Raw genomic sequence first — 23,026 nt, 5'->3', positions numbered from 1 at the left:
ACTAAGACCATATTTATACAATTATACTAGACACTTACTATAATATACTAGACACTTACTATAATTTACTAGACACTTACTACAATATACCAGAACACTTATTACACTATGACTAGACATTACTATAATATACTAGACACTTACTACAATATAATAGACACTTACTACAATTTACTAGACACTTACTTACAATATACTAGACATTTACTACAATATACTAGATCACTTACTACAATATACTAGACCCTTTACTACAATATACTAGACTACTTACTACATTTACTAAACATACTAGACACTTACTACAATATACTAGACACTTACTACAATATACTTAGACACTTACTACAATATACTAGACACACTTACTACTAATATACTAGACACTTGACTACAATATAATAGACACTTACTAACAATATACTAGACACTTACTATAATATACTAGACCTTACACTAGACAATTTCTACTATACTAGACAATTACTATAACATACTAGACACTTACTACAATATACTTGACACTTACTACAATATACTAGACACTTACTATAATATACTAGACACTTACTAACAATATTACTAGACACTTACTACATTACTACAACTAGACACTTACTATAATATACTAGACACTTACTTACTAGAACTTACTACAAATATACTAGACACTTACTACAATATAATAGACTAGACTTACTACAATATACTAGACACTTACTACAATATACTAGACACTTACTATAATATACTAGACCAACTTAATTTCAATATACTAGACACTTACTACAAGTATACTAGACACTTACTATAACTATACTAGACACTTACTTTCAATATACTAGACACTTATATACTAACTAGACACTTACTACAATATACTAGACACTTACTATAATATACTAGACTCTTACTACTCAATATACTAGACACTTACTACAATATACTAGACACTATAATACTAGATATTACTAGGACACTTACTTCAATATAACTAGACACTTACTAACAATATATACTAGACACTTACTACAATATTACTAGGACACTTACTACAATATACTAGACACTTACTATAATATACTAGACACTTACTACAAATATACAGATACATTACTACAATATACTAGACACTTACTATAATATACTAGACACTTACTACTATCAACTAGACAACTATACACTACACACTTACTACCATTTTACTAGACACTTACTATAATATACTAGACACTTACTACACATTTACTTCCCCACACTTACTTCACCCACCCCCCCACTAGACACTTACTATAATAAACTAGACACTTTACCCCCCCCCACAATACCCCCCCCCCCACTAGGACATATCTACTAGACACTAGACAACTATTACCCCCCCCATATACTAGGACACTTACTATACAATATACTAGGACACCCCCACTACAATTTACTAGACACTTACTACAATATACTAGACACTTACTATAATATACTAGACACTTTACTACAATATACCAGACCCCACTTACTACAATTTAGGACCCTTTCTACACTATCCCACCCCCACTAGACACTTACTACAATATACTACCCCCTTACTACAAATATACCCCCCAGACCCCACTTACTATAAAATACTAGTCCATCTTACTATAAATATACTAGACACTTACTACAAATATACTAGACACTTTCCCACTACAATATACTAGACACTTACTACAATATACTAGACCACTTTACTACAATTATACTACGAAACACTTACTACAAATATACTAGACAATTACTATAATATACTAGACCACTTACTAACAATATACTAGACACTTACTACAATATACCAGACACATTACTTTAATATTCTAGACACTTATCAAAATATACTAGACACTTATACTATATAGTATACTCAGACCCCTTACTACCACTATATAATAGTCACACTTACACAATATACTAATACTTACTATAATTATACTAGACACTTACTACAATATACTATGACACTACTAATAATATATAGGACACTTACTATACTATAAACTTGACACTTACTATAATATACTAGACACTTTACTACAATATATCTAGACAACTTACTATAAATATTCCTAGACACTTACTACATGTAATACTAGACACTTACTATAATATACTAGACACTTACTACAATATACAGAAATTACTTACTTATATCTCTGACACTTACTACAATATACCTAGACACTTACATACAATATACTCAGACACTTACTAGCACTATACTAGACATACTACTACTATATACAAGTCACTTACTACAATATACTAGACACTTTACTATCAATATACTAGACACTTACTTACTAGACAACTATAAATACTAGACACTTACTACAATATACTAGACACTTACTACAATATACTAGACACTTACTATAATATACTAGACACTCACTTACTATACTAGACACTTACTACTAATACTACTAGACATATACAATATACTAGACACTTACTACAATATACTAGACCACTTAACACCACTACTATACTAGACACTTACTACAATCTACTAGACCACTTACTACCTTACTATAATACCACACATTTTACTACAATATACTAGACAATTACTATACTATACTAGACATTTACTTACTACCTAGACACTTACTACAATATACTAGACACTTACTACTAATATTACTAGACACTTACTATAATATACTTATACAATAGACACTTACTTACAATATAATAGACACTTACTACAACCTGACACTTACTACAATATACTAGACACTTACTATAATATACTAGACACTTACTATAATATACTAGACACTTACTTCAATTATACTTAGGGACCTACTTAATATACTAGACACTTACTATTATATACTAGTCTATTTACTACAATATACTAGGACTTACTATAATATACTAGACACTTACTACACTATATATTAGACTACAATATAGACATTTTACTATACTGGACACTTACTATCAAGTATACTAGACACTTACTACAATATACCATAGACACTTACTACAATATACTAGATCACTTACTATAATATACTAGACACTTACTATAATATATAGACATCTTACTATAATATACTAGACACTTACTACAATATACTAGACACTTACTACAATATACTAGGACTACACTTTACTATACCTATATACAATATTACTAGACACTTACTATAATATACTAGACACTTATCTATATTATATACTAGACACTTACTATAATATACTAGACACTTTACTACAATATTTTTAGACATCTTACTATAATATACTAGGGACACTTACTACAATATACTAAGACACTTACTATATTATATAGGAGACACTTACTTCAATATTACTAGACACTTACTATAATATACTAGACACTTACTTACAATATACTAGACACTTACTATATACAAAGAAATTAAGTTAATAGACAATAAATATACTAGACACTTACTACAATATATACTACACTTACTATTATTATACTAGACACTTTCTACCAACATACTAGACCTACTTACTAAAATATACTAGACACTTACTTCAATATACTAGGACACTTACTATAATATACTAGACACTTACTATAATTATTACTAGACACTTACTAAAATATTACTAGGACACTTACTACAATATACTAGACACTTACTACCAATATACTAGACACTTACTACAATATACTAGACACTTACTATAATATACTAGACACTTACTACAAATATACTAGACACTACTACAATATACTAGACATTACTACAATATACTAGACACTTTACTACAATATACCTAGACACTTTACTATAATATACTAGGACACTTACTTCAATATACTAGACACTTACTACAATATACTAGACACTTACTACAATATACTAGACACTTACTATAATATACTAGACACTTACTATAATATACTAGACACTTACTACAATATACTAGACACTTACTATAATATACTAGACACTTACTATACATATACTAGACACTTACTACAATATACTAGACACTACTACTATATACTAGACACTTTACTATATACTAGACACTTACTACAATATAACTAGACACTTACTACAATATACTAGACACTTACTACAATATACTAGACACTTACTACAATATACTAGACACTTACTACAATATACTAGACACTTACTACAATATACTAGACACTTACTACAATATACTAGGACACTTACTATAATATACTAGACACTTACTTACCAATATACTAGACACTTATACTAGACATAAAAAATATACTAGACACTTACTACAATATACTAGACACTTACTATACAATATACTAGGACACTTACAACTATATACTAGACACTTACTTCAATATATAGACACTTACTACAATTTGCCTTTGTAAAAGCAAGTGGTTTTAAAGTAGGGCTTAGAAACAACTTTACAATCCATCACTATGTCGACTATTTGTTCTGTTTAAATAATACTTATTTTCCACTTATAATACTTCATCATTATTTGCAAACTAATTTTGCCTACTTAATTTCCACTTGGAAAAGTTAAGTCATATTTTGCAGATTGTTAGACAACTTATTTTCCACTTATAATACTTAATCATTATTTGCAATCTAATTTTGCCAACTTAATTTCCACTTGGAAAAGTTAAGTCATATTTTGCAGACTGTTAGACAACTTATTTTCCACTTATAATACTTAATCATTATTTGGAAAAAAAATTATTTGGCATGATCATAAATCATCCCCAAACATGGCCAATTTTTAAATTGTTTTACATCAGGACACTGTAAAAATAAAATTATGTTTAGAACATTGTGAAATAATTTTGATGATTTTCAGAACAGCTTTATGTCAAAAGACCTGTACCGTAAAAATTTGTGTAACTAGCACCAATGTACTTAGCGCAGGTACTTTTTTGGGCTGAAAATGCTGAAAAAAAAATATACTCTACTATAATATTTTGTGCATCAAAATTTTTTGGGAAAAAATACAAGACACTTCCATGGAGCCACAAAATCGATATGTATAAAAGTGGCAATTTCAATGCAAACATTCCCAATCAATGCTTGACAACTTGTACAATCAAGTGTTTATTTAGAAGAAATAATACTAAAATTGCATTGTGTTTTTTTCTTTTATTGGCCACCGTAACCTGAAACTGTCTGTGAAATATATCTTGCAGATGTCCTATCATATACGGCGGTCCACACCGTACCGTACACCGTGCACTCCATGAATAGTTATCAGAAATATTTAAAAGATTATAAATCTAGTTACTTACTTAAAATTGTGACAATAAGTAATATTAGTGTGTTGAAGATAATTAACAAACTTTAAAGAGCAATCGAATAACGTTGCATTGGCTTGCGATAATCACATTGTAAGTGAACTCACTACGGTACCAGATCCAAGCTGATGGCTAATTATATATAACAGTACGGCTAAAAATGTCACTAACCTTGTAGCTTGTTAGTTCTGCAGTAATAAAATTGCAAACCACTCATCGAAAATCTTAAATATAGGTCATTTTCGACATCTTATAAATCCCACGTGTGTTTTGACTTTTTGCACACTTGACTTTTTGCACACGGCCCACAGCCGGGACGGTTCCCTACGTAAGGAGCATTGCTAGATATGCTTTAGGATTTTCATGCGCAATTTTACTAGAAAATATATGAAGATTCATTAAAACATCTAAATAAAGACATAATAGTAATTTACTCAAGTGAGTGTAGTTGATGCAATTTGAAGAATAAAATCTTTGTTTTTAAGTAGATATACAGACGCATTATTGATGATGTATATAGATCGGTTAAGCTAACTAGCCATTAATTCACACCTCGGCTAACCAGTCACTCACAGGTGGCTATCAATATGTTTGTGTATAGGTGCACACACACTATCCATACATTCCATACTAAATGGGGTTTAGGGCTTAAATTATTATCCAGACTTGGATTAAACAAACACGCTAGGTTATAGGTATGAAAATTATCGTTAAAAATTAGTGATAAACACACGTGTAGTGACTACATGTTCTCCAAACTGCATGCCGTAAACCGATATGTATAGTACAGTAAACAATTTTGTCGTAAATAGGCAGTCAGACTGACACTTGTGAGTAAAACTAGATCTTTCATCATCATATATAACACCAGGAATACTTGATTTTACTTCACTTTCACTAGTTATCAACATTAAAACTGGTCGAAATATTTGGATTGAAAGCTTCACTGAGGCAAGTCTGCATGTCGGAAACCAAGAGTAAACACTGTTGTCGTAAATACACTGTCGATGAATAAATTATCTTTCTACAAGAATAACACTATCACTTATTAATACACTAAATCATTTCACAATAACTACACTAGTTGAAATATTTGCCGAAGGCCTCACTGAGGCAAAGATTTGTTTAATTAAGATGCACAGCATGCACTTTGCTGGGGAATCCCGACCGGGGAATCCCCTTTGTTGATCACGTGACTTTTCGCGGGAAAAGAGGAAGGTGTTTACGGAAGAATTTGAAAATGTAAACAACTCGGACTCTGCCTTGCCAAGCGTACAGACGATGTTAAATCAACTTGATGGGGGTTTATTTCATGTCTGTTAGCTGATTCATCAATCACTGCCAGTTTTACATTTCAGAATTAAGGTACGTTTTCAATTTTTCACCATATAGAATTAGCCTAAACTTACTACAATTACACGAAGCAGGTCGTAAATTTTAAAATATACCACCACAGACACCAAAATTTACTAGCTTTGGTCAATAACTAAATCACATCATTACTGAAAACATGGTTTAAATAACTAATGTATACCAAGTATTTCTATGAATTTAGGACATAATTTGGATACTACAATGAACGATCTTATTTTTTTGACATTTTAATTCACTGTTTTCAGAAGAAAATACTACTGAGGGTCTATTTTGTTCTTTTTTATCAAAAAGTTCAGGTTGGGAAATATTATGAATAAGAGCTCGAGAAAATTACCCTGGTAATTCTACGGTATAATTCTGTTAAACAAAGCTGCTAACAATTGATCATTGATTGCTGTAACAAAATACATTGAATATTTTGAAATACAAAGCATTTTATTGGTCTATATTTGCATGTAATTGTCTGGATATTTATGATATACTTGTATTAAAAATTATAATTCAAATATGAATATGTGAAAATTTATTTTCAAATTGGATAGTCCCTTATATTGATGAAAAGTTTTTAGAAAATATAAGATATATATATATTTATAAATTACCTACCATTTAAACTTAAATATTGAAATTTTAATTTATTTGTTTACATTTTGGAATTTTAAATACAGTATATAATTATTATTTATGGTTCTAAAGATCTAGTATTTTTCTTAATGAAATTTCCTATTGTTGGCTTCCATGCAATTAGCTTGTGAATGATTATCATTCATATAATTTTTTTCCAGGAATAACAGAATGGCGAGGAAAGAAGAAAAACAACCACAAGTATGTTTGACTGATTTTTGGAGATTAATTTGCACCAGTCCCGACACTTTCATCTTTATCATTGGTAATTAAATATACTCATCAATATGGAAAATGCATTGTGAATAAATGTTTGTGTGCAAACAGCAACTAATCAATATACAGTGTAATTCATAAATCTAAATGAATTAAATAATACCCATAGCGTAAATTGAAATGGTGATCACAATAATTCTAATTGAAATCCACAACCCTATTACATCATTCTAATATGTTAACCCTTCCTGGTTTTGATTTTTAAACAAATTCATAATAAATGAATTATTATATTGGTTGCACTATCTTTCATTCAATTTTTTTTTTACTTTAACCAGGTTCTATACATGTGCAGATTGGAGTTAAAAATGGAGAAGACACTTCCCCATGGCAGACATATACAGTACACAAAAGATGAGATTATCATTAGATGTGGTGTACATAATCCGCGATACCCATATATAGATTGGAACCTCCAGAGCCGTATCACTTAGTCAAAATCAGCAATACCAGTACAGATCGGAATAGATTGGAACAGTTCGGACACCTTCGAGCTATTTTAAACGTGTACAGGTTTTAAAAATCAATATTTTAGTTTAGTAACTTTGTGATTACGAACTTAAACAATAACTAGTCGTTAAATATCGAAAGTTTCAAAACTTGGAGACTAGGCGGAGAAAAATTTTATGGGTTAGACATAGACCATACAACTTTAAGTTGTTCATTGATATCACAAAATATGCTGATTTTTCTTTTAATTTAGACTTTTACTATTTCATTTATGCCAAAGAAATGAGCTTGGGAAGGTAATGTTATTTCTGATAATAGAATATTTCAACACATATGTATTCATACAAATAATTGGGATGTCTACAATATACTGGTATTTCTACTACTGTCATGTGTAGTTTTGATCAGATACATCCTGTTTCAATAATACCGTTATTTAAGATAATGATGTAAGTAGATGATTTTATTTATTTCTAATTATTATGTGTACCATTCCATATTTACTTTATTTAAGAATGTATTTTAAAAAAAGAAATTAGTTTATATGAAATACAAATACATTGAAATTTAATTTGTCAAGTTTGTTATTTTTCAGAAGTAAGAGCATTCCAGTAAAAGATCTTTCACAAACCTCTGGACTCCAGTTTTTGCTTAGAGATTCTCAAACAATAGTTGTTACAGCAATTTAATTTAATTTTGATTTAAGAAACTGAATCCAGAAGTTACTTAAGATACTTTTGATGGAATATTACTTCTTGATGTTTTAGACGACACTTTCAAATCCCCTTAGAGGGACTACTTTCAAATGCACTGGTTTCCTCAATTTAACATATTTACTAGACGCTTAAAATCCCCTTACCAGACCACTTTTAATCCCCTTAGTGAGACCACTTCAAATCCCCATTAGCATAACCACTTCAAATCCCCTTAGCGGGACCACTTCAAATCCCCTTGGCGGACCACTTCAAATCCCACTGGTAAGCTCATTTACATATTTTAGACGCTTAAAATCCCCTTAGTGGGACCACTAAAATTCAAATCCCCTTAGCATAACACTTCAAATCCCCCTTATTAGGACCACTTCAAATCCCCTTAGCGGGACCACTTCTAATCCCCTTAGTGGGACCTTACTTCAAATCCCCTTAGTGGGACCACTTCAAATCCCCTTAGTGGGAACCACTTCAAATCCCTTAGTGGGACCACTTCAAATCCACTGGATAGCTCATTACTACATATTTTAGACGCTTAAAATCCCCTTATGTGATCCACTTTACAATCCACTTTGACTACCAGAAATACGCTTACAGCTACATTTCATAATTGTGTTTTAAAAGACAGACCCACTTAAAATGCACTTATTTCCTCCTTTCCCCTTGGACTTGAACAGACTTATAATATATACTACCATTACCAGAACCAGACTTAAAATACTCTTCACTGAACCAGACTATAATATACTACCTCCTTTCCCCTTCACTGAACCAGACTATAATATACTACCTCCTTTCCCCTTCACAGAACCAGACTATAATATACTACCTCCTTTCCCCTTCACTGAACCAGACTATGATATATATACCTCCTTTCCCCTTCACTGAACCAGACTATAATATACTACCTCCTTTCCCCTTCACTGAACCAGACTATAATATATACCTCCTTTCCCCTTCACTCTGAACCAGACTATAATATACTACCTCCTTTCCCCTTCACTGAACCAGACTATAATATACTACTTACCTCCTTTCCCCTTCACTGAACCAGACTATAATATACTACCTCCTTTCCCCTTCACTGAACCAGACTATAATATACTACCTCCTTTCCCCTTCACTGAACCAGACTATAATATACTACCTCCTTTCCCCTTCACTGAACCAGACTATAATATACTACCTCCTTTCCCTTCACTAACAGACTAGATATATACCTTCCTTTCCCCTTCACTGAACCAGACTATAATATACTACCTCCTTTTCCCCTTCACTGAACCAGACTATAATATACTACCTCCTTTCCCCTTCACTGAACCAGACTATAATATACTACCTCCTTTCCCTTCACTGAACCCAGACTATAATATACTACCTCCTTTCCCCTTCACTGAACCAGACTATATATATACTACCTCCTATCCCTCTTCACTGAACCAGACTATAATATACTACCTACCTTTCCCCTTCACTGAACCAGACTATAATATACTACCTCCTTTTCCCCTTCACTGAACCAGACTATAATATACTACCTCCTTTCCCTTCACTGAACCAGACTATAATATACTACCTCCTTTCCCCTTCACTGAACCAGACTATAATATACTACCTCCTTTCCCCTTCACTGAACCAGACTATGATATACTACCTCCTTTCCCCTTCACATGAACACAGACTATAATCATCTATCCTCCTTTCCCCCTTCACTGAACCAGACTATGATATATTACCTCCTTTCCCCTTCACTGAACCAGACTATAATATACTACCTCCTTTCCCTTCACAGAACCAGACTATGATAATATACCTACCTCTTCCCCTTCACTGAACCAGACTATAATTATACCTCCTTTCCCCTTCACTGAACCAACTATAATATACTACCTCCTTTCCCCTTCACTGAACCAGACTATAATATACTACCTCCTTTTCCCCTTCACTGAACCAGACTATAATATACTACCTCCTTTCCCCTTCACTGAACCAGACTATAATATACTACCTCCTTTCCCCTTCACTGAACCAGACTATAATATACTACCTCCTTTCCCCTTCACTGAACCCCTTCACTATATATATACTACCTCCTTTCCCCTTCACTGAACCAGACTATAATATACTACCTCCTTTCCCCTTCACTGAACCAGACTATAATATACTACCTCCTTTCCCCTTCACTGAACCAGACTATAATATACTACCCTGTCCTTTCCCTTCCGAACCAGACTATAATATCACTACCTTTTCCCCTTCACTGAACACAGCTACAGAACGAGTAAATCATTACTCCATGTTTATCTCCCCTGACAAAAAACCAACTCTTTTTAAGGGATAATTCAGGTGTGTTTCCGTATTATTCATGTTCCTGTCTAAAAAAACAATTTCATCTTCTCTTGGTGGTTATTTAACATTTGTTTAACTTACATGACATTGACTATATATTATACTGACCCTCCTCCAATTTGGATTTCAACAGTTTCAATTAAATATACTCAAAATGAACAATATTTTTGACTATAAATGTAGAACAATACCTCCTTTCCCCTTCACTGAATTATCCTTTTAACTGTCACTACTTATTGATATACACAGATGCAAAAAGATGTCTTGACCAACAATGCACATGATGATGCAAATTACTCCGATCGTACCAGCTGTTACAATTGTAATGACTTCATGTACTATGTACAATACCTCTTCAAACTGTTACATCATAACAACACAAAGCCATGTACCCAGTCAGGTAACAGCTGATTCTAATCAAGATTGAATTTAATGTCTTCCATTTCTCTTTTATAAGACAAATGTTAGCTATTTGAGTTTACTGTAAATGTTAGCTATTTGAGTTTACTGTACATCTTTGGATACCTATTTGAGTTTACTGTACATCTTTGGATATCTATTTATTTGGGTAAACTGTACATCTTTGGATATCTATTTGGGTAAACTGTACATCTTTGGATATCTATTTGGGTAAACTGTACATCTTTGGATATCTATTTGGGTAAACTGTACATCTTTGGATATCTATTTGGGTAACTGTACATCTTTGGATATCTATTTGGGTAAACTGTACATCTTTGGATATCTATTTGGGTATACTGTACATCTTTGGATATCTATTTGGGTATACTGTACATCTTTGGATATCTATTTGGGTAAACTGTACATCTTTGGATATCTATTTGGGTATACTGTACATCTTTGGATATCTATTTGGGTAAACTGTACATCTTTGGATATCTATTTGGGTAAACTGTACATCTTTGGATATCTATTTGGGTAAACTGTACATCTTTGGATATCTATTTGGGTATACTGTACATCTTTGGATATCTATTTGGGTATACTGTACATCTTTGGATATCTATTTGGGTAAACTGTACATCTTTGGATATCTATTTGGGTATAACTGTACATCTTTGGATATCTATTTGGGTAAACTGTACATCTTTGGATATCTATTTGGGGTAAACTGTACATCTTTGGATATCTATTTGGGTAAAATGTACATCTTTGGATATCTATTTGGGTAAACTGTACATCTTTGGATATCTATTTGGGTAAACTGTACATCTTTGGATATCTATTTGGGTAAACTGTACATCTTTGGATATCTATTTGGGTAAACTGTACATCTTTGGATATCTATTTGGGTAAACTGTACATCTTTGGATATCTATTTGGGTATACTGTACATCTTTGGATATCTATTTGGGTATACTGTACATCTTTGGATATCTATTTGGGTAAACTGTACATCTTTGGATATCTATTTGGGTATACTGTACATTTTTGGATATCTATTTGGGTAAACTGTACATCTTTGGATATCTATTTGGGTAAACTGTACATCTTTGGATATCTATTTGGGTAAACTGTACATCTTTGGATATCTATTTGGGTATATCTTTTGGGTAAACTGTACATCTTTGGATATCTATTTGGGTAAACTGTACATCTTTGGATATCTATTTGGGTAAACTGTACATCTTTGGATATCTATTTGGGTAAACTGTACATCTTTGGATATCTATTTGGGTAAACTGTACATCTTTGGATATCTATTTGGGTAAACTGTACATCTTTGGATATCTATTTGGGTAAACTGTACATCTTTGGATACCTATTTGGGTATACTGTACATCTTTGGATATCTATTTGGGTAAACTGTACATCTTTGGATACCTTTGGTACTATTTTGGATACTTACATCTTTGATACATATTGGGTTACGTACTCTTTGGATTTTTGGGTAAACTGTACATCTTTGGATATTAAGAAATAGCCTAACTTATGATGTTTAAGTTAAAGTCATTGTAAGCTAATCATACCATATCAAACCTTGTCATTGTGATGCAGTATACAACAATATCCTCTTCTCTATAATACATGTATGTTATAAATACTGCTAAAAAGTGAATATGTGATCAAGGATTATGAACAAAAATTCCTGGTAAGTTATTGGTGCTCTAAAGATCACAAATTGTCAATGAGCTGTAGGTGATGTAGCTATTCTGGGAAGAGATTGAAACTTATTGTTAATTCATAACAAGAGTGTTGGGATATTTGATGACATTACAGAATAGCTTTCTTCATCAAAAGACTGGTGATATATTAAATACAATTAATATATGAGTACTTATGATAAAATAACTTAATACACATTTACTGCACAAATGTGAGATGTTATTTATAACAGTTAAATTTTGTGGGTGTTTCAATTTCACTATATTATCATGTTTTCATGGAAATTTTCCAAATCTAAACGCCAGTGAAATATTCAGAAAATCATGAACTTACCAAAGACCAAAATGATTACATCCCTTGTAGGAAACTGCAAAATATTGACCCTGTGCATTTAAAGCACTATACTATATTTGATAATTCTTACAATTTTCATTCGTTTCCATGGTGCCTGCTGGATGTATACGGTTGCCTTGTCCACATGACTATATTTGGTGAGGAAGTGGTTACACAGCAGTAATGCGAATTCCTCTGGTGTCTTCACCTGTGTTAAAGAAGACTAATAGTAACAATACGACATGTTAATTTGGCATGTATAATCCTAACAGGTTTTTTATGTGCCTAACAAAATTGTGACCCAATATTGCATCATTTACATACTGTAGTAACTGAAAGGCTGGCTAATGAGTGTAGACATCCCCTTTGGAATAAGACTAATAGAATCTTTCACCCATTTGGGATGAGACATACAGGAGAATCTCAGTCCAAGGGTAAGGGGAAGCACTGCCCAGAGATTGACAGCTCAATAATCTTATCCTGAGATCTCCTGTCTCACCCCAAAGAAGGAGAACGTACATCATAATTTTTCTCTTACCCTAGGTGAGCATGTGCAACGATCTTGTGTAGCTTGTCTTAACCCTACCATCATCAGAAGTATACCTACCCCATGTTGTCTGGCCAGTATGTAGACATATGGTATAGACAGATACAAAGTCTCTACCATCATCAGAAGTATACCTACCCAATGTTGTCTGGCCAGTATGTAACATTATGGTATGCAGATACAAAGTCCTTACCATCATCAGAAGTATACCTACCCCATGTTGTCTGGCCAGTATGTAGACATATGGTATAGACACTAGACAGATACAAAGCCCCTACCATCATCAGAAGTATACCTACCCCATGTTGTCTGGCCAGTATGTAGACATATGGTATAGACAGATACAAAGCCCCTACCATCATCAGAAGTATACCTACCCCATGTTTTCTGGCCAGTATGTAGACATATGGTATAGACAGATACAAAGCCCCTACCATCATCAGAAGTATACCTACCCCATGTTGTCTGGCCAGTATGTAGACATATGGTATAGACAGATACAAAGCCCCTACCATCATCAGAAGTATACCTACCCCATGTTGTCTGGCCAGTATGTAGACATATGGTACAGACAGATACAAAGTCCCTACCATCATCAGAAGTATACCTACCCCATGTTGTCTGGCCAGTATGTAGACATATGGTATAGACAGATACAAAGTCCCTACCATCATCAGAAGTATACCTACCCCATGTTGTCTGGCCAGTATGTAGACATATGGTATAGACAAATACAAAGTCCCTACCATCATCAGAAGAATACCTACCCCATGTTGTCTGCCCAGTATGTAGACATATGGTATAGACACTAGACAGATACAAAGCCCCTACCATCATCAGAAGTATACCTACCCCATGTTGTCTAGCCAGTATGTAGACATATGGTATAGACAGATACAAAGCCCCTACCATCTTCAGAAGTATACCAACCCCATGTTGTCTGGCCAGTATGTAGACATATGGTATAGACAGATACAAAGTCCCTACCATCATCAGAAGTATACCTACCCCATATTGTCTGGCCAGTATGTAAACATATGGTATAGACAGACACAAAGCCCCTACCATCATCAGAAGTATACCTACCCCATGTTGTCTGGCCAGTATGTAGACATATGGTATAGACAGATACAAAGCCCCTACCATCATCAGAAGTATACCTACCCCATGTTGTCTGGCCAGTATGTAGACATATGGTATAGACAGATACAAAGCCCCTACCATCATCAGAAGTATACCTACCCAATGTTGTCTGGCCAGTATGTAGACATATGGTATAGACAGATACAAAGCCCCTACCATCTTCAGAAGTATACCTACCCCATGTTGTCTAGCCAGTATGTAGACATATGGTATAGACAGATACAAAGCCCCTACCATCTTCAGAAGTATACCTACCCCATGTTGTCTAGCCAGTATGTAGACATATGGTATAGACAGATACAAAGCCCCTACCATCTTCAGAAGTATACCTACCCCATGTTGTCTGGCCAGTATGTAGACATATGGTATAGACACTAGACAGATACAAAGTCCCTACCATCATCAGAAGAATACCTACCCCATGTTGTCTGGCCAGTATGTAGACATATGGTATAGACACTAGACAGATACAAAGCCCCTACCATCATCAGAAGTATACCTACCCCATGTTGTCTGGCCAGTATGTAGACATATGGTATAAACAGATACAAAGCCCCTACCATCATCAGAAGTATACCTACCCCATGTTGTCTGGCCAGTATGTAGACAGTGTTTTTCTGTGAGTCGGTGGCGATGATGTCCGTGTTATCACCATACAGGTATTCACGCTGGTTGTTAAGGCCCAGCTCTACACTCACTTCCAGCTCCTGTATGTGATGGGCGTCCCCTTCTCGCCTCAGTTGGAGCAGCTTCACGTAGTTCTTACCATATCCTGTGTCGGTAAATTCAGTATGTACCACTTGGTCCTTCATTCTGTTTCCCTTTGCTTCCTGTATACCAATAAATGAGAGTCAATGTGCTACCAATAGTACTATTATTTACCAGCTAAGATTATTATTCTTTTTACATTTTAAACTTTTCATTCCTATAACTCTGATCAGATTTACATTTTTTATTGAATTTTTCTGACCAACAAATTATTGAATCTCTCTCTTAGAACACTAATTGCCATAAGATAAATTTCAAATGAAGTTTTTATTTACAAGTACTGAAGAATTTGTTTGTCTTAAACATACATTTTTTCCGTAAAATTTCATAGGTTAAAATAAAACATTTTCTGGATGAGTTGAATCTCATGGCAGTAAATTTTACTCTTTCACTCCCGAAATTTCATAATGGACCGGTCTAGTTTTTGATTTAGTAGAGTATAATGTGTCTTTGCAGAGATGAATGAGTGAACATATACAAGCAGTTTCTAAACTGTGATAGCATTTATTATAGTTCCAAGGCAGATGACCTATATAAGGCAATGTCTGATGTCTATTATCCTTTTGACATTGACAATAAAATGGTTTGAAATAGAAATCATTATATTTCCAATATTTATTTCAAAGCTTTTCAATGCAAATTTCAGCTTTTTAAGTGTAAATTTGCTTATATAATATATAATAACAGAGGGCTTCAGCTATTTGCATCCACTTATTTTCATCAAGTCTTCATGCTTCAGTTTTCCCCTTCTCTATCTCTTCATGCTTCAGTTTTCCCCTTCTCTATCTCTTCATGCTTCAGTTTTCCCCTTCTCTATCTCTTCATGCTTCAGTTTTTCCCTTCTATATCTCTTCATGCTTCAGTTTTTCCCTTCTCTATCTCTTCATGCTTCAGTTTTCCCCTTCTCTATCTCTTCATGCTTCAGTTTTTCCCTTCTATATCTCTTCATGCTTCAGTTTTTCCCTTCTATATCTCTTCATGCTTCAGTTTTTCCCTTCCCTATCTCTGTATTTCAACTCTGTATTTGCATCAATTTTCACATGACCTCTGCTTAAAATAATTTGAATATAAAATTTGTCGAGAACTAAAACAAATCTTCGTTATTAGTTATTTTTTATTTTTTAAAGGTATTTTTGACCAAAATCTCAGATATACATGTTGGTCTGGCTTTTTATTTTTTGCATGTATCTTAGTGATTTGATTATCTGCTTGTTGTTGCCATACTAACATAAGAGTTTTGAATGGACATGCATGTGTGCAGTGGTCACCTCAATACATATAGTGGTAATCTATCACCATTTATGGCATTTAAAACGTATCACTTGTGAAAGACTGGACATATGTAGTTGCAGCAGAATTGGAAAATAAGAAAATCCAGCCATTGTAATTGTTCTAAATTCTCATGTTCAAATTTGGCAGTCTGTATTAGACAGCTATACATTTTGTGCTCTCCTGCTAAAAATTATACTACCATCTAAATTTATCATATGAAAGTGGGTTGCTACAGACCGGGCGCCAGGTACACCTTTAATACATGACACTTAACTCTCATTTCACAACATGTATTTCTCCACGACATGGAAGTATACATACATATGTTTAAACAGCTATGTTTACATGTGTATGATAACTTCCTGTGTCAGATTGTTGTGACATTTATAATGGTTACAGGACGTTCATATATATTAATAGTGCCATGTGATGTCATTAAAATGGTGTAAAGCATATGTAGTATACTACATATCATCAGCAAAATGTGATTGAGAGAAAAGTATACTCTTTCATAATGGGGCTAAATTCATTTGCATAATATTGAAGGATAGGGATATATATTCCTCCCATAGGGTCACCAAATTAATTTAGGTAAATATACTTAATTCAGTGACACTTGAATACTGTATGAGGGAATATTATCCCTCCTAAAAACGGACTAGCTTGTATAATAATGCATTCTTTACACAAAATGGGCACAACATGCAGCATAAGGTGTTAAAATCCTTCATTAGCCACTTAAGATATTACAGCTATTCAAACTGACCTAAATAACCAGGCTTTATATAACAGTTACATCTGGTTTTATATAACTGGCACATATCTTATCAACAACTTAGCAATATGTTGGTGCTTTGCAGCTTATTGTTCCCCTATAAAATCTATAGATGCATTCATGAATAGGTTAGTTGTATCTAGATGATGAAGAATGACTATTTGTATAGACTCACCTACACGATGACCACTATCAACCCGTATGTATAGGATGTATACCCAGGTACACTATGGTAGCTATCACCTGTAGTCTGTCACGTAGATTCAGGTATAAACACAGGTAAAATTTTACCATACACACACTGAAGGCTCATATTTCAAGGTCATGTACGCTTTAGGATGATAGCCATCTTGATTTCAAATAGGAATACACAATTAAGGTCGCATACACAGCAATGCAAAGTCTCTAAACGGTTGAAAAATGTATAGCATGCAAGACTATGCATTAGGTAAGCCCTCCTGCTATGCAAAAAAAATTTGTCATAAAAATAACATTACATAAATAGTTTGACTACAGGGTAGTTATATTTGGGTTAGTGATGCTATCAATGAGAGTTTTGTTTAGTTACAATAGATACATTAATTATATTTTTGGATGAAGATACATGTATCATTTGAGACCCTTATCCTACTAGTAACTAACTACCATGAGTATAAATCATTATAACTTACAAACTAATATCAACATATCATTTTAGAAAGAATCTGTCCTGGTGACCATGAGAATGTGTTGGTATTTGATTAAACGCTTTGGTCTGAGTAGATAACCTTTAGATATTTCTGTCCCTAACCATGGATACCTGTAGGAAAAGACAGCTGAGGCCAGTGAGTGTATTACAGAGAGTTCAATAGGACAGGTGAAAGCATGGCTATATAACACTATACGGTGTACTAGTACTGTAATTCTTACTGGAGATAGCTTACAGCCTTACTATAGAGAGAGTAAATTTTTATAGTTCAAATTAACAGTTTGACAATCATTTTTGTATTTTTATACTTAAAATTAAAAGTTTGACAATCATTTTTGTATTTTCATACTTAAAATTAAAAGTTTGACAACCATTTTCGTATTTTTATACTTAAAATTAAAAGTTTGACAACCATTTTTATATTTTCATAAACTCCAATCTGGTGTGACCATCAAATATTTGTTTAATATTATTATTAGAAATACACATGTAATTATAATGTATGAAAACCTAAAGATAAATCAAATTAAATACCTATGTATACAGACTCACTTGAATTGGGACCTATTGGTATTATGGAGATGAAAATCCAGATCAAGGTCATTTGTAGTATCAGGTATCTATGAATCTTGATTAAAATGAATTAAATATTTTATGGAAACGTACATTCATGTACATGTATTTAAAACATTTCAGTCTTAGTTTGGCTTATTGGACCTTGAATGAATATCATATTGTTTGATTTCCATTAGTGTAATGAGGACGTGCCAGGTTTGTTGGTAAAGGAAAGCCGGAAAACCCAGAGAAAACCGCTGACCGCTAACCACTGACCAGTGGTCAGTGCCTGGCAACTTTCCCACATGGGATTCAAACCTGAATCCCAGAGGTGGAGGGCTTGTGATATTATGTCAAGACATCTTAACAACTTGGCCACCGCGGCCCCTTTAATGAGAGCAATATATGTTACATATGTTAGACCAGCAATCTCCTAACAATTAATTACCCTTCAAGCCTCCTGGGACTTCAGAAATTCAAAAAGTAATTTACAAAGCAACAAAACTACTAGAGTTGTTCCATAAGATCATCAGTTAGGAGATGACCTGGCTCGATACCAAACGATATCGGCGAATTCCACCTTTTCATATAGTAGTGCCCTCTGGCCCTAAACAAGACATAATGTCCAAGTCTGGTGTCAGGGCCAGAGTATCTCGGGCTAATCACCAGTATGTATGTGACCTGGGAATAAATTCTTTTGACCTTTGGGAATAAATTCTTTTGACCTTTAGTGATTAACCCTTCGTAATCAAGGTATAACCAGAATGTCGCAGTTTGATTATCAGGTCTTTGGAGACAATTGAAAAAAAGTATGGTTATTGAATGATTTGAACTTTTTTGACTCTGAGTAAAGGTCAAGATCACAAACTTCTATACACTAGATATATACATGTAGCACCTAGCTAGTGTTGTAAAGGAAAAGCTATAACGGCTTTTAACTGACTTTCAGAAGGTGATATTTTTTCTGCTTCAACACTAGCTACATATTGTAGCACATTAAGTAGCAGGTATCTGACTCTTCCACATGTAAATATGAAGGATAGGGATATTATTCTACCCGAGGGTCACAAAATGTTGTAAAACCCGAGGCTTGCTGAGCTTTTAACTATATTTTGTGTAAAACCCCAGGCTTGCCAAGCATTTTAACATATATTTTGTGTAAAACCTGAGGCTTCCCGAGCGTTTAACTATATTTTGTGATCCCGATCGAGGCTTGCCGAGCGTTTAACTACAGTCAAACCTCGATGATTCGAACTTCGATGAATCGAATTTCTCGCTGTATCGAACTTTTTGTCTGGTCCCGAATTTCTTCACTATATAACATTACTAACTAACCCATGTATGAATCGAAGTTTTATGAATCGAAGTTCTCGATGTATCGAACTTTTTTCATGGACCATTTGTTATAGAATCATAGGTAACTGACACTCGATGATTCGAATAAAAATTTACCTGTACAGATCAGGTGTTCGCCGATACCCCGCGGCATGCTGTCACACCTATAGCTAGCTGTCTCGCGACGGCCCTTCGCCGGACAATAGGGATTATGACAGCTTGTGTTGCTAGCTTGATATCATCAAGATAATTAATATCACTACTCAGTTATGGGTACTGTTTACCACCACAAGCTTAGATTTTGCGATTTTGGCTTGGTTTTTGAGGTACCCGTTAGAGCCGAGAGAACATTTCGACCGGACAGGGAAATGTCTACCTAGCATATTTTTCGTAAATTTCCCGATTCATCAAGTCATAACTTCGTCAATACTTGGCCAATTTTGCTCATCAAGCACTCAATGGAAAGATAAATTATTTCTCTTTAAGGTAAGATATCCGTTAATGTTATATTGAACCCATTTATTAAAATAATCACGGTTTTAAAAAAAGTAGGTCCGTTTTTCTCGACCGCCAAGTTCATACCCTTGATACTATAATATATATATGTATACTATTAATTAAAATTTTTCGTGCCAAGTCCCTGTGCATGTAATTATAATATTAGTGTTCGTTCTACAATGTACACATCTATATATGTGTACTAATGAGACCTAGATATTATAGAGCTAAAACCACTCAATTGACTGTCCAGACACTCTCATCCATTCTCTTTCTAAACCCTCTCCTGTAAAACCTCCACACGTAAAGAATTTTTTTTCCACGTACCATATCCAACTGGAATTCTCTCCCTCCCGAATTAGCAACAAGTGCTACCCTCTCCTCCTTCAAGACTGGACTATCAAAATACAAATATGATTAATCTGTCACACACAAGCCTTGCCAAACCCAACTTGCACAATCTTCATTCTGTTGAAGTAGGCAAGAACACGGTAGAAATGTCTCTGCTAATAGTTTACCTTTAGTTACACAAATTCACTTCAGTAGGTTTGCTTCATATCCACTGGACCTTCAAATGAAGCTATCTGGAAGACCTCCTAGTCAGGTCTAATAATCATACCCTGCCTCCACTGTTTCTGTCAGAAATCTTCAGTTCGTCGTTCAGATCTACGTCATCGCATCTAGAGTCTGTTTTACTTTCACTTTGACTACGTATAATACGGCAAAATCAAAGTACTGATGGTACTGCAGTTAAGGGTCTTTAAAGTGAAAGGAATGCTAAAGTTGGTAAACACGGTGTGAACGTATCCAGTATAATTTCTTATGATATAAAAAAACAAAATCTCCCATTAACATCTCTCTGCATGCGAAGAAGTTAATCTAAATTGTAGGAATCATAAAAAGTCCTCCCGGCCACGGAGCCTCGCTTTCAAAGAGTTGGGCGAATTTAATTTTAGAACTTTTCCATTATTTCAATGGTCAGAACTGGGCAACGTAAGCAGAACTTGACCGTCGTTTGGATATATGAGGACTTTTGGAAGGCCAATGAACGCTTTTTAGACTGATTTTCTTTGCCCAGCTATTCACTTTAAATATTGATCATCGGATGTGTAAGCCCCGATGAGTTTGTATGTTTCGACATAACCACAGGGACCTGACACGATTTTTTTTAAACTAGCAGTATACATATATATATATTATAGTATCAAGGGTATGAACTCCGCGGTCGAGAAATACGGACCTATTTTCTTTAAACCGTGATTATTTTAATAAATGGGTTCTATACAACATTGACGTATATCTTACCTTAAAGAGAAATAATTTATCTTTCCATTGAGTGCTTGATGAACAAAATTGGCCAAGTATTGACGAAGTTATGGCTTGATGAATCGGGAAATTTGCTAAAAATATGCTAGGTAGACATTTCCCTGTCCGGTCGAAATGTCGTCTCGGCTCTAATGGGCACCTCAAAAACCAAGCCAAAATCACAAAATCTACGCTTGTGGTGGTAAACAGTACCCATAACTGTGTTCATCCACAATCTCCTTTGGAGGTGTCATGACCCGTACTTTGTAGAAACTCCATTTAAACATACAATGTAGTGTAGCTCACTTACTCTAACCGTCACCGCCATGTTCATTTTTTCTCTCGGAACTCTTCTTGACTTTACATATCGTGACTACATTATGCAAATTATGTAATGTTGTGCTTGTGTCTAAACTCGAGAAGCGTTCCGAGAGAAAAATGAACATGGCGGTGACGGTTAAAGTAAGTAAGCTACACGATGTTTAAATGGAGTTTCTACAAAGTACGAGTCATGACACCTCCAAAGGAGATTGTGGATGAACACAGTTATGGGTACTGTTTACCACCACAAGCGTAGATTTTGTGATTTTGGCTTGGTTTTTGAGGTGCC

The 23,026-nt window shown here is 34.0% G+C and overlaps 1 protein-coding gene and 1 long non-coding RNA gene across 3 annotated transcripts; one reads left to right on the top strand and one right to left on the bottom strand.

Moving 5' to 3' along the window:
- The first annotated feature begins 6,366 nt into the window (after positions 1 to 6,366).
- Positions 6,367 to 7,891, top strand: LOC138320359 (uncharacterized). Its single transcript, XR_011208173.1, has 3 exons — positions 6,367 to 6,652; positions 7,447 to 7,550; positions 7,840 to 7,891. It is a non-coding gene; the product is annotated as an uncharacterized lncRNA (long non-coding RNA).
- A 5,682-nt stretch (positions 7,892 to 13,573) lies between these two features.
- LOC138320357 (uricase-like) lies at positions 13,574 to 21,875 on the bottom strand. Of its 2 annotated transcripts, none has more exons than XM_069263279.1 (3): positions 21,630 to 21,875; positions 15,802 to 16,050; positions 13,574 to 13,738 (listed from the first exon to the last, which is right to left on the bottom strand). In XM_069263279.1, the coding sequence occupies exons 2-3, from the start codon at positions 16,030 to 16,032 to the stop codon at positions 13,589 to 13,591; spliced, it is 381 nt and encodes a 126-aa protein (XP_069119380.1). In that variant the 5' UTR covers positions 16,033 to 16,050; positions 21,630 to 21,875; the 3' UTR covers positions 13,574 to 13,588. The 2 variants fall into 2 exon arrangements, with proteins under 2 accessions (XP_069119380.1, XP_069119381.1); XM_069263280.1 differs by lacking the exon at positions 21,630 to 21,875 and adding an exon at positions 18,211 to 18,321.
- Between the last annotated feature and the right edge of the window lie 1,151 nt (positions 21,876 to 23,026).

Source organism: Argopecten irradians, chromosome 4 (assembly GCF_041381155.1).
Source record: "Argopecten irradians isolate NY chromosome 4, Ai_NY, whole genome shotgun sequence".
NCBI lineage: Eukaryota > Metazoa > Mollusca > Bivalvia > Pectinida > Pectinidae > Argopecten > Argopecten irradians.
The sequence above is the reverse complement of the archived record's forward strand: the minus strand, read 5'-3'. Positions and strand labels throughout refer to the sequence as shown.

Excerpts from the sequence above, each read along its gene's own strand:
- LOC138320357 (XM_069263279.1), bottom strand. The coding sequence starts at position 16,032 with ATGAAGGACCAAGTGGTACATACTGAATTTACCGACACAGGATATGGT. Across the intron at positions 13,739-15,801 it reads TACTGGCCAGACAACATGGG|GTGAAGACACCAGAGGAATT; the intron begins GTAGGTATACTT and ends TCTTTAACACAG.